At 41.5% G+C, this 12,520-nt stretch overlaps 2 protein-coding genes across 4 annotated transcripts; one reads left to right on the top strand and one right to left on the bottom strand.

Moving 5' to 3' along the window:
- Positions 1–303: 303 nt before the first annotated feature.
- eIF3f1 (eukaryotic translation initiation factor 3 subunit f1) lies at positions 304–4,067 on the bottom strand. The gene is made up of 2 exons (XM_050189086.3): positions 3,534–4,067; positions 304–2,620 (listed from the first exon to the last, which is right to left on the bottom strand). The coding sequence occupies exons 1-2, from the start codon at positions 3,949–3,951 to the stop codon at positions 2,220–2,222; spliced, it is 819 nt and encodes a 272-aa protein (XP_050045043.1). The 5' UTR covers positions 3,952–4,067; the 3' UTR covers positions 304–2,219.
- Galt (Galactose-1-phosphate uridylyltransferase) lies at positions 2,657–12,451 on the top strand. 3 transcript variants are annotated; one of them, XM_055076947.2, is made up of 11 exons: positions 2,657–3,175; positions 4,468–4,561; positions 4,675–4,847; positions 4,991–5,066; positions 5,751–5,941; positions 6,445–6,501; positions 6,915–7,037; positions 7,127–7,259; positions 8,363–8,446; positions 9,545–9,699; positions 11,632–12,451. In XM_055076947.2, the coding sequence occupies exons 2-11, from the start codon at positions 4,540–4,542 to the stop codon at positions 11,686–11,688; spliced, it is 1,071 nt and encodes a 356-aa protein (XP_054932922.1). In that variant the 5' UTR covers positions 2,657–3,175; positions 4,468–4,539; the 3' UTR covers positions 11,689–12,451. The 3 variants fall into 3 exon arrangements, with proteins under 3 accessions (XP_054932922.1, XP_050045037.1, XP_054932923.1); XM_050189080.3 differs by lacking the exon at positions 2,657–3,175 and adding an exon at positions 4,243–4,361; XM_055076948.2 differs by lacking the exons at positions 2,657–3,175; positions 4,675–4,847 and having other exon boundaries at positions 4,471–4,561.
- Positions 12,452–12,520: the final 69 nt, after the last annotated feature.

Below are 12,520 nucleotides of genomic sequence, written 5' to 3'. Positions count from 1 at the left end.
TGACTATTCTAATGCAATATATAAACTTACCTTTTTTCTTTTTTCGGTTCAACCAATCTGCACATATCCATTTATTCATCGCATAGCGAGTGACGTATGCATTGAGCCAGCACTTTCGAGACAAGCGATTGGACCTGGCAGTGCCGACATTTTATTGAGTTATGCAAGTAAACAATGGGCTATACACGTAAACTTTTCATGTATTTGAATCTTAAAAAGTATGAGTTGGCCCTGATCTAAAGGCTTCTTTTAAAAGTGAATAGAAGAGTCAGTTTAACCACAACCACAAAGAGGAAGCAAGAATGAAAAGTACACATTTTTTTTAATGAAACAGATTTTAAAGCTGTTTTAAAATTACGTATTAAAGAGGACATGAGCACCATGAGCTGTTAGAGAAAAGTGCACCTTCGATGCAGTACAAACATGTTGCTGTTTTGTCGGTACCAAAGGTTGCCATCAGTTCTATTAGGACCAAGCAGCCAAGTCCAAGTGGTATCATGAACATATCAGGAAGCAAGAACATCAGTTCTATATCAAGGACTAGTTACATGATTAACCAATCCGAGCAAATTGTGACAGAATCTTCTACAATGGTTCAACTTTGATTTTCTTTAACATCCAGTGCAAGTCTGTGTTTATAAGGGCATCAAGGGTCTATCCCATTTCCTTCTTGTCTTGTCCTTTACTGCCATCATATGCCCTCTTTCCAGCAAGAACTGCCACTTTTCCTGACCATAGCAGGTGACTAACATACTGGTTAAAGAAAAATATGTTTCAAATAAGGTATAATGATTTCAGCAGCTGATGACAGATCTTTTACAAGGACTGCCTTCCAGCAGCTACTGAAAACTGACTTGGAACCGCCAACATGACATTATCGAGCATCTGCTGTCACAAACACATGTAAAAATTTTTATGAAAGCATGTGCTAGTGCATTTAAATTAAGCAAATAAGATTTCTTACACTTTGCTACTGAACTAGTTACTTCATATATGGGTCTTGTAAAGCTTACGGAACTGTCCCATGAAAATGGAACTTGTCAAGTGGCGCAGCTAAAATAAAGATCAAGGTGCTAAGCAAGATACAAGATTGAGTGTCATCATCCACCTGTGAATATGCTGGCTAATAACCTAGTTAGAGGGGCATGTTAACTGCAGTTAAACTATCCTCAGTTGCAGCCTGCTACAGTTATCAGTTACGGAGGCCCTAACCGCATAGGTGCTTACTATCGTTAACAGAAAAATTCTGTAAATTTCCAAATTTGTGTTTATTACATTGGCAACTGTATAACACTGCATGGCCAAAGTAGCCCTTAATTGAGGTTCAGCTTAAGCTTGGTTAATGTTGCCATATGGCAAGGACAAAAGGCAAGAAGAAATGAATGTTGCAACACCTAGGTTAGTGACTTTTATAGTAAGACCTTTGTGGCAGGAAATGACCTAAACATGGAAATAAAGAAAAAAGTGAATCATCATCGTTTCATGTTATGGGAGTAAGAGATATGGAGGAAGGCAAGTCCAGCATTCAAGTGCAACTACCTCCACGAGTAAGCTATTTCCTTTTTCCAAGACTGTTAAGGCTGCCCAAGAATGTATAACGTACTTCTCTATGCTGATTTGGCCATTTGCATTTTTGGGACTACTGACATGACATTATTTACTTGTAACTTTTCTTATATTAAATGAGAAATCGAGCCCTCTAAACCTTATAAAAAATACAGGTAAATGGCAGAGTGCCATAACTTGCTATATACTTGTTTTAATGAATGGTTCCTGTTTCAGTGGCTAAGAGGTGGTTGCATCATACCACGATCACTCCGTTCCTTTGAGCGCTGCAGCTGCCACATGCAAGCACAGCCAGAAGAAACTTGCAAAGAAGTCCTTTTTTTATGAGCCTCATCATCATACTCAGACTTATTGCAACACCAGCAAATTATTCACATCATCACGTCATCACAGTATTGTCGATGACACCAGGTTCGGCATTGTGAGATTATATTAGAACAAATTAAAATGTTTGTGTTTCCCAACCTTCACACTTGCTAAATGTAATCTCTTTACGAGCAAGAAGCGTATTGTAGCGTTTATACAACTTTGAAAATGTGTCCACATTCCTTCAAGAAAAGATTTCTGAGGGAGATCTGTCTGGTAGGACAAGCAACACTGTGTGCATTTATTATATACTTGCTCACAATGAATAACCCAACTGTCTTAAGTGCCTAAAGCAGGCTCAACTTCTCATTGAGAGCAAGTTGGGTCTTTGTAAGCTGCGAAAGGTAAACAACCATAAGCAAGTCCTTCATGTTGCCATTGAGCATGTTCTGGAACTTGTCATTCTCCATCTGAGGGATGCTCTGGATGATGTCCAGAAGCATGCGCCCCACATGGTTGTCTGGTGGCGTTTTACCCGTGAGCACGTCATCCACATAACTAATGACCACTTCCAGGGTCTCACGCATCTCACGGCAGGACTGACCCACGGCGTCGAAATCCGGCACGCACTCGACGCTCCGCTGCTTGCTGTGCTTTGTGCCCTGAGTAAGCTTGAGACCCACCATCTCGGCCTCATAGCCGACAACTTCCACTTTGCATGGAGTGAACATGGTGCCCACATTTTTCCCTGCAAACAAAAACACAGGGAAATGCAATAAAACGACATTTCCCAAATATTCAGTAGTGTACCCTATGAGCAAAAATTTAAAAAAAATGAGCAGTGCAACAAAACAAAGCACACCGTTTCAGTCAATTAAATTTTCAATGGAGCTATGTTATGCTGAACAAAAGCGGTCAGGAAATCATGACTGAATGAACGATAATGTTCATTCGATAATGTAACGATAACAGCAACATAGAATTCATAAGCTGCAAGTCATCTTGTGAACAATACATCCAGCTACACTAAAAAGAGAAGATACACCTTTTATTTTTATTTTATTATCACGCGCGTTTGTGCCCACCGATATCCAAGAGGGGCTACTTTAGCAGTTCTAAAGAAGTGCAGCGGCTCTGCTGTGTTAGAGGCGTGTTTCAGCCATATGTTGCACACAGGCGGAACAGCTGCCTGGTTTTCAGCTGCTAATTTACAACACCTGCTAATAGAGCCACAAGAGAAAAGAAAAAAGAAACAGTCGTCAACCACATTCTAAAGCTCTACTGTACCTGTTACTCTTACAAGGTAAGCTTTCTTTTTTTTCTAGCAACTAAAGAGCCAGAGCGCTCGCGAAACGAGACTGCTCTAATTAAGCTACAATTATGGAAAAGTGGAAAACTAACCAACTAGCAAAAACGAGTAAAAACTCAGCAGCGGTACTCGCTCAAAGCATTGTAATGGGATCATAGCGACATTTTACTGCATCGATAAACGAAACGTCACTCAAGTTCTCTAGTGTGGTAGTGTATGAGGCCACTAACGCTAGTGGCCGCACCATATGCCCGTCGTTGTAAAAAGGCAACCGCTCGGGCTGCACATCAGTACTTCATCGCGAGAGCAGCATGCAGCGCGCAACATTGGTCGAATTATTCGCGCCCTGTACCTGGGACTCCGAAAGGCGTGCTCGTGTACGCTTTGATGGTAATCTTGTTGTCTGCCATCAGGGTGTCGAGTGTCAAGTGAATGGGGCTAGTAGCCTCACGGCTGTAGTAGTCGTGGATGAGAACAGAGTGGCTGGTCACATCGGGGCCGGTCGCGTACCAGCCGACGATCACTTCGGCGGGGTTCACTTTCTTGTGCAGTTCAAACATGTTCTTGGCGAACTCCAGGTCGACCGCGACTTCATCCTGGGACTCGTTGTGGGGCACGCAGAAGCAGTTTGTCACTTCTACGCCTCCCTTCTCATAAGAGCCGAGCAAGGTACCGATGACGCGCTCCGCGCCGTCATTTCTCCGTTCGTAGGAGTCAACGATGGAGAAAAGTACTACGGGGTGCACTTTCACCGTTATGTTCGGAGCCATGATGAACGCTGTAACGCGGCACAACTAGTGAAACTTGCTTAAAGCTGTCACACAATATCTCTTTCCGGCCGCCCGGCTAAACATGCGCCAGCGAAGAGAAAATTCAACATGGCCGACATCACTGCGTTGCTAGACTCCTCACCACCTTCGCTTCTTTTAGCCACACAATGCATCATCTTTCTTGTCACTAAAAAAGCATAAAATGAAGATCGTCGTGTGGCGCTGCATATATTTAGCTTAAAAAACATAGTTTGCTAGCCAAAGCTCCTATATAAGACTGCTTTCTTTTATCTTTTAGAGCAGACGATGTGGCAAACATGCTGTGCTGCGTGCGTGTTGCGCGTACAAGCTGTGGACACTCTGTTCCTGCTTTTACTTAACGATTAATTATGCTTTTACTCAATGCTCAGGTCTGTCTTATTTTGTCCTAACGTCAAATGACATGCTGATAACGCGTGGAATCAATACGTGCCTCCTTACAATTGCTGATAAAGATTTCTCATCATGTGTTCGCAGATACAGCGAGCGAGCCGCCCCTGAGCTTTGCTGTTGTGTACTCAACAAATTTAACAGCCGCTACAAACAAAAATGACGTTGTTTGTCGCCAAAAGTAGGTATTTTAAATCATGTATTCTCACATTATATTTCTTAATGTGCACGATCGGCTTATATTTTATATATGGCAGAGGTAGGAAAACGATTTGCTTGCTTTTTTTACTTCAGAGCACCCTCACATTCGATACAACCCACTTAAAGACGAATGGGTCCTCGTGTCTCCACAAAGGACACTTCGTCCTTGGCAGGGTAAAACCGAAAAAGCTATCGACATGTCGACTTCGCGCGCTTTGGATCCAAACAACCCACTCTGTCCGGGAGCCAGGAGAGCTAATGGCGAAGTATTCACCATTTGCCACTTGTCTCGATATAACGAAAGTTTCGGTATTTTCTGTGATGTTTACGACGTGCACGCAATGTTCCCTCCACTTAATTGTATGTCCTTTTGACATGTCTCTTTTGTCATGTACTTGCTGTTTTACAGGTCAATCCTATGTATGAATCCACCTTTACATTCAGAAATGACTTTCCAGCTCTCCTGGAGGATGCCCCAAGTCCTGGTATGTTGTTACTATCATCATGAATATCTTAAGCCTGGTTTAGCTCCACAGCAGGGCAAAGATTCTTTTCAATAGTCCACATATATATATATATATATCTCTTTCAGCTTCGCAGACATGTTCCTTTTGCCTCAATTGGCATGTCTGGTTCAATATGTTAAGCCAGTTTTGCATGCCAAGTTGTCGTGAGGCAGAATAGTAAGGCAAAACTCTGTACTGAGTGCATACATCTGCAGGCAGCATTTGTATGACTTGCAGCAAATAAAGTGAGAGTCATATCCGAGTCTTAGTGAAAGCCCACTCTGTCATGTGTGGAACCGTTGAGCAGCAGTCTCGAAATATAGCACGCTGCACAGCTTCCTGACTAAGGGCCTTTACTACCAGACAACATGCCGCTCTAGACAGCACTTTCAAAAGCTGTAACATGATTGCATCCTTAATATACATCAGGTACAAATAACCATGTAGCAGCACAGTGCAAACATTGACATGCACACTTCAGCTGAACAGCCACTTTCCTTTATCTTTTTCGAGGCTTTTAGGAGATGGTGAAACACCCATCATGGCATTAATACAGTTAAACAGCATGCGGAGAAGGCCTGCTTTGGCGTGGGCCAAAAGGCTGTTTAATGAACTTGAACTCAATGTTTGCAACTCTTTTCCTCTGTCTTAAATGCATTGTAGAATCTGAAGAGAATGCTGATGAATCTGGCCTCTTCCGCATGGCCGAGGCTAGAGGCACTTGCCGAGTGATGTGCTTCCATCCATGCTCCAACGTGACTCTGCCCCTGATGAGTCAATCCGAAGTGGAGACTGTGATCGATGAGTGGGCTCTACAGACCGAGCAGTTAGGCCAGACTTACACATGGGTTCAGGTTAGTGGGCGCAGCACAGTACAAACTTTGCACTTTCAAGTACCTTAATTTCTTGCCTCTCTGCCAGTACACATGTGCACTACATGCATGCAGGGAAAGTGAGGAGAACACAGCTCAGTTATCGGTGTGACCTGATGGATAACTCAGTGGAAATTGGGAGATAGCATGCTAGTCATGGTAGCACCATTCACATGTGAGAACAACAGTCCTCTTAAATCCTGAAAAATCACGCAACAAGATAATTTGATCTCGGAAATGTGTGCTTAATTATATTGTGTCCATCAAAGCGAACTGTCTTAGGTGTGACCACGTTTGACCTAATAGCATCGTTAAAGCTACACCACAGCTAGGTCAATAACAAGACAGACCTGGAAGTATTCATACAATTCATGACAGGTTCAGTTAATATCCTCTCCAACTCAGCTATTCTCCTCTGTATTAGCACTTTCACTGTTCCATTTCTTGCAAAAAACGAATCTTGCAGTTGTAATGTCTTCTTCCAGGTTTTTGAAAACAAAGGTGAAATTATGGGCTGCTCCAACCCTCATCCACACTGCCAGGTAATCTATGCACTCGTTTAGATTTAGGACAACTTCTACCTGCACTTCAGCTTAGTGAAGCTCCGTATGCTTTTTCCAATATCCCACTCCCTTGCCAGTGGCTTCCCTTTGTTCTTGTTCCGTAGAACATACCTTTCAAAGCCCGTCCCTATGGCAATAATTTGCCTCACTTCAGTGTCAGGAGTTAATCTGTCTTCTTGCATAGCAGACAGCTGAGCTGTATGACTATGTGTAGATTGTAATTACTAGATGTGCCTGACCAAGCTTGCTAGTGAAATGCTGTAATGGTGTTTATAGCGCAGCATAGAAAGCAGTGTAAAGTTTATTGCCAGCTGCAAAACGATCATCTTTGCACATTCTAGCTTATTTTCATCAAGGCAATAGATGTGGTCCTTCATTCTTCCCTAATGCAGATTTGGGCAAGTTCATTTATGCCAAATGAACCAAGGCTGAAGGACAAATCCCAGAAGGCTTACTTTGAAAAAACTGGGAAACCACTTCTTGTGGACTATGTGTACCGAGAACTGAAAAAGAATGTGAGTGGCTCTCCTGTCTGGGATTGCTGCAGTGAAATGTGATACCCTGATCTCATTGTGCGTGCTCTTGTTATCTAACCGCCTTTCAGGAACGTATTGTTTTGGTGTCTGACCACTGGGTTGCTCTGGTGCCGTTTTGGGCTGTTTGGCCATACGAGACCATGCTTGTACCTAAACGTCACGTGACCAGGCTGTATGAACTGAACGCTGCGGAAAAATCAGGTGACATGACAAGCTTCGAACACTATACTTACGCAGATCTGCATTTCTTCTTGCCTTGTTGACATGTTGTTAAACAGTTTCATCTCATCAACAAAATTGTGAAGTGGCAAGTACTGCGCAGTCAGCACCGTAGTTTATAGACTGCAAGATCTGAAAAAAGAAAGCTAAATATTTCCACAGCCTGGTATTTGGATTTGTAGGCAGTACTAATATATGCAAATAACACATTGTTATATGGTTCTGCTCGCTGTAGTCACAAACGGAAAGACAATCATTACTCATATCCTGTGGTCTGTAGACTTTAGATGCCGACTGTACTGATAGGTATGTTGTGGAAATGTAACCTTTAATTTTATCTCTCTTGCATTGCTCTGTGCTTGCCTCAAACTCGTGAGTAGAGCCATAGGCTGCAACTCTGTGATACAGTTTTATAATTTAATTTGTTTGTTTTAAACAAATTAAGCTTAATTGTAGCTCAGTTTCACTAGACCTATAGAGGCTGAGCAACTGGAGGAGACACAGAATGTAGCCCACAATTTTGCTATACATGCTTTGTACTCTCTAGCATAAAAACATGTGCTACAGACATGCTGTGAAACAGAGCTACCTATTGATGATTGACTTGAATTCGTAGGAGTGCAGCTTGCCCGTCATGCACTAGCATTAAAAAAAAAACATCTGCTTTCCTGTGCGATTCCTTGTCATACTCCTCTCTTCATCTCACTGAAGCCTTGCTACCCTCTTGCCGTGCTAGCTTCTCTGCCTAGGCCTAGGGTGTGTGAATATTCAGGCTGCCCAAATAATGAACAGGATAAGAAGGCACTCAATGTGCCACTTAAACACATGTGCCATTTGATTTTAGGAATACATCCTGAATATATTTTGTATTATATTTAGCAATAGAGAACTTGATAAAATTTACCTTTGAGTAGCTGTCAGTGGCATCTGTAGCTATGGCACGTGGGATGCACAGTGCTTGGACACCTCACACACACACACTTCCACTGGGTTTCTACCATCATCAAGCACCACAGAGAAAGCCAGTCATGCACACATTCACTAAAATGCTTATTGCCCCATGTGTTTGCATGTTGAATTTGCAGATTTGGCAAGTATCATGAGAAAGCTGCTTACAAAGTACGACAACCTGTTCAGTACCTCGTTCCCATACTCTATGGGTTGGCATGGTGAGATTTTGTCCTTAACATTATTAACCACATGTTACCCGGCACATAGCAGACTATGTGCCGGGTAACCTCCTGTTATAATCCCTATTGGGATTGACAGTACTGTATGTATAAATAAATAAAATACATAAAATAAATAAGTATGCAGAAGTGTATATAGGAGGCTATGCCCAGCACTAAGACAATAATTTGCGAGGTTCACAGTTATTCAATCATAAGGTGCTGCTTGACAATAAGTATCATTGGCCAAGTGTGTGTCTTTTGGAAAAAGCTTCAGTGCAGAGGTAACATTATGGGAAGTAACACTCAAAAGCTTTGAAGTGTGTGCAGATTATCTGTTTACATTCCATGTTGGAGCAGCATACTTTTTAATACCCCTGGTTCCAACCATAACAATCATCTAAAAAATGTTGATGGACCTGTTTTCTTCTAGATAAGAAAAAAAATTGAACTTCGTGAAAGGTGTACTAACCTCAATATTAGGAAGCCCAGTACCTTGCTTGCACTGTTGTCATCCAAAATGGAAAAGAACGAAAGCACACATTGCTACCACAGTTTTTATTCTCTATATAATTCACTTGTACATACCCCAACACATTTGTCTAGAGCACAAAAGCAGTAAGCTGCAGTGTGTGTTAACCACCATATGCTGGAGGTTCCCAGGTCAAAACAGGTTTCTGTACTTCCCATTGAGCAGCGACTAACCAGCAGGCCACCACTAGTTGTAGTGTTCTCCGACAGCAATTACCACTGCAGTGAACTGACAAAAAAAATGCAGGGAAGGAAGGAACATTGCCCTTTTAAGATTGACAAGGCTTGCCTAACAAAGAATGTAGCCTTTGACAAAAACACCATTTATGGAGAGAGAAGTGCAACCAGTGGCAGCATCCATCAGGCAATGCATACTCAAAGTCTGCTGTCTCAAGCTATTTGCCTCCAATAAATGGCTCTAGTGTATCCTTAAGTGCAACACTCCTCCCACTTCCAGATAACTGTGCTAGAGGCTGTACATGTTGCAAAGCTTACCAGTTTGTTTCATAATTTGTGAATGTCTCAGTGGAGCATGCTGAAATGTAGTATCTGCATTCTTCATGCTAGGCGCACCTACTGGCAAATACTTGAATGAGGAAGCGTCACATTGGCAGCTACATGCAACCTACCTGCCCCCGCTGCTTCGATCAGCTACCGTACAGAAGTTCATGGTTGGCTACGAGATGCTTGCTCAGCCTCAGAGAGATCTGACACCAGAACAAGTATGTCAACTGCTTTACCTGAAAAGGAATTTGCATAGTTGCCATGCTAGTTGTTACGTCAATTTTTGCTGGTACAAGTGCATCCTTCACAGCTTCTCACTTTTACCTTTTAATGTGTTAGCATTAGGAGTGTAAAAGTGAGAAAAATGTGCATGTGTGTGTGATGTGTGGGAAGCCAGTCACATGGCATAGGTACAGAGTGGATGGGAGACCATAGAAGGGCATGTGCATGTGTGTGTGTATACTTTATGTGGACATGGATCTGAAACCTCAAAGAGATGCGACGTAATGCCCTTATGCATTTGTGTCACACTTCCCACTAAATCACCACGTAATTTTTTTTTTTGCCTTTCATGTACAAATTCCTTTGCTTAAAAAAACAAAATCTCTTGTTTGTCAGTACTATGTGTCACCTCTTCCCTGTTGTTTCTGTGCTATTCCAGTTAGATGCAAAACCTTCACACTTGCTGCTCGAATCGTCATATACTCAAAAATATGCTTTTTAGTGGGGCATTGAAAACAACCGCAAAATCAAACTGTCTGAAACAGTAGTACTAATACCCTCAGAATTTGTTTGGTGTGGAAAAAAGCCTACCTATTAGTGCAAAAAGTTATTATACTACTGAGATTTATTTCTCTCATGCTTCGACAGTGGGTCTGATGATGTCATTGAGTGCATTCTAGTATTCCATTCCGTTGAAGCAAATTTCAGTTCTCTTTCTGCAATAAAGAACAACTAGAAAGATTGTTTAGGTTGAACTGTTTATTAGTGAAATTGTAATACAGTACGATTTCTTTAACATTAAACAAATGCCATCTGAACACAAATAGCATACAAGGGCTAATTAAGGGGCTGTGAAAGAATGGCAAGAAAGAGCTCCAGTCTCCAGCAACTCTTCAATTCCATTCACCTCAGTTACTGCGGAGCCCCTGACCCTTCAATGCATTGAAGGCTGTCACATAATTTTTGAGAACCCCTTGTACCTTTGCAAAACTTTTTCGAGTGAACCGCAGTACCACTCCACGGAAAGAGAGCCGGAGCCTAGCTTTTGTGCCCCGCACAATGTCATAAACATCACAATGGAAACAATTCATCTAGTGTGCAATGTTCTGCCCAGCTACGGAAGCGCCCCCCCAACTGTATCCATTTGATGTTATTTTCCAAACCACACAAGTATGTACATCTAAGCCTTTCTTTGTGAGAGCTACATTACATCTAATGCAATTCCTTGCTGTATGACGCTGTGTAGAGCGTTTGCTTCACACAAGTATACGCAAAGCACACTTCACAACATGCACTAATTTTGCTTATTCTGGATGTATTTCGATGTGGAAGGACAGGTGACCAATGAAATACCGGCGTTATTAACCTGTTCACCTATTTAAAGCACCTGTGGTGTAGTGCTTATAATTCTTGGCTTGAAACTGAATAATCACTGGTTCTGCAATGGTACATCAGTGCAGATATCCTTTTTTTTTTCTTTCACATTATGCTGTGCCATTTCTGAATCAGTGTGAATGAAGAAACAATAATGATTAGTCGATTTATTTCTTTGCTAGCAACCATCTACAGTAACAATAATGTTGTGTGATAAACATATTTAGAATATTTAGGTACCTAAACTTTTTTTTACTTTGATTATATGTGAAGCAAATTTGATGTTCTGCAATTTTTTTGTGTTTTAGTGGTGCTAAACTTTTATTATATAATACAAGTGGGATTTCGTTAAATAGCCACTGAAAAACAAGGTAACAAGACCACGATACCACAGAAAGCTCATGCATGAATGTAAAGGTAGCCTAAGCACCAGTCTTTCATCTTTGCATTAATCAGGCAACATAGCAAGTATTTGCTGCCAGTATAAAAATAGGCAAGAGCTTTTCCTATAGTGTGTGCAGGAATTATTCGCCCCCTTCTTTTTCTATTTTCAGGCTGCCGATGTGCTACGTGCCCAGTCCGAGGTTCACTACACACAGTGCTCAAGCTGATTAGTGACAAAGCTGGTTCTGCTAAGCTAGTCTTCTTTATTTTTTACACTATTGGCAGATAACCTGCCTCTATATATATATATAAACAACCTGCGATTCGATGTTTTCTAGCGTTGCGTATACTGCACATGATATTTTGTACAGTGCATTTTGCTCGTGACGCTAGAAGTCATTTGAGAGGTCCGAAATGTGCTGCAGAATGAATTTGTTTGCCATTTTTACCATTTTTATGCACATACAGGCAGGGTCAGAACTTTATGGAATGCAGGTTCCTTGAAAAAGTACAATTTCAGCCCAGTTTTAGTTTACAATCATTGAAACAGTACAACATTATGTTGGTTGCATAGGCTAGTACAAGTAGCACATTTTAAATCCAGGCTGCATGCCCAGGCTCAGCAAATTTTTTTCCCAGATCTAGCATCCCATAAACTTTTGACACTGCCTGTATATATAGCATCAACATTGCCAGATCAGAAAAAAATGTTATAAAGTAATTGTTATACTACTAGCATTAATGCCGCCATTTTGTTTTTCAACACAAGAGTCGGGCATGAGAAATGGGTGCTTGCAAGTTTTTCATAATGTTCATAGCCAAATTGGATGTGCATAGGTTGTTTGAATGTTCAGATCTAGTCCCTTATATAGTATATTCGAGTCAAAATCGAGTTCGTAAGCAGGGAAGCTGCTGGTCCTATTTTTTCGTTGATATGCGCGCATAGACTTGCTACTGACAGAATATTAAAGCATTCTTTTTACTGAAGAACGACAATGTGCCATTCTGTACTTTGGTCGCCAGTGCAAGCAGAATTTCTTTCGCGGTCATGCTCTTGTT

This window comes from Dermacentor andersoni, chromosome 2 (genome assembly GCF_023375885.2).
Source record: "Dermacentor andersoni chromosome 2, qqDerAnde1_hic_scaffold, whole genome shotgun sequence".
Classification (NCBI taxonomy): domain Eukaryota; kingdom Metazoa; phylum Arthropoda; class Arachnida; order Ixodida; family Ixodidae; genus Dermacentor; species Dermacentor andersoni.
The sequence above is the reverse complement of the archived record's forward strand: the minus strand, read 5'-3'. Positions and strand labels throughout refer to the sequence as shown.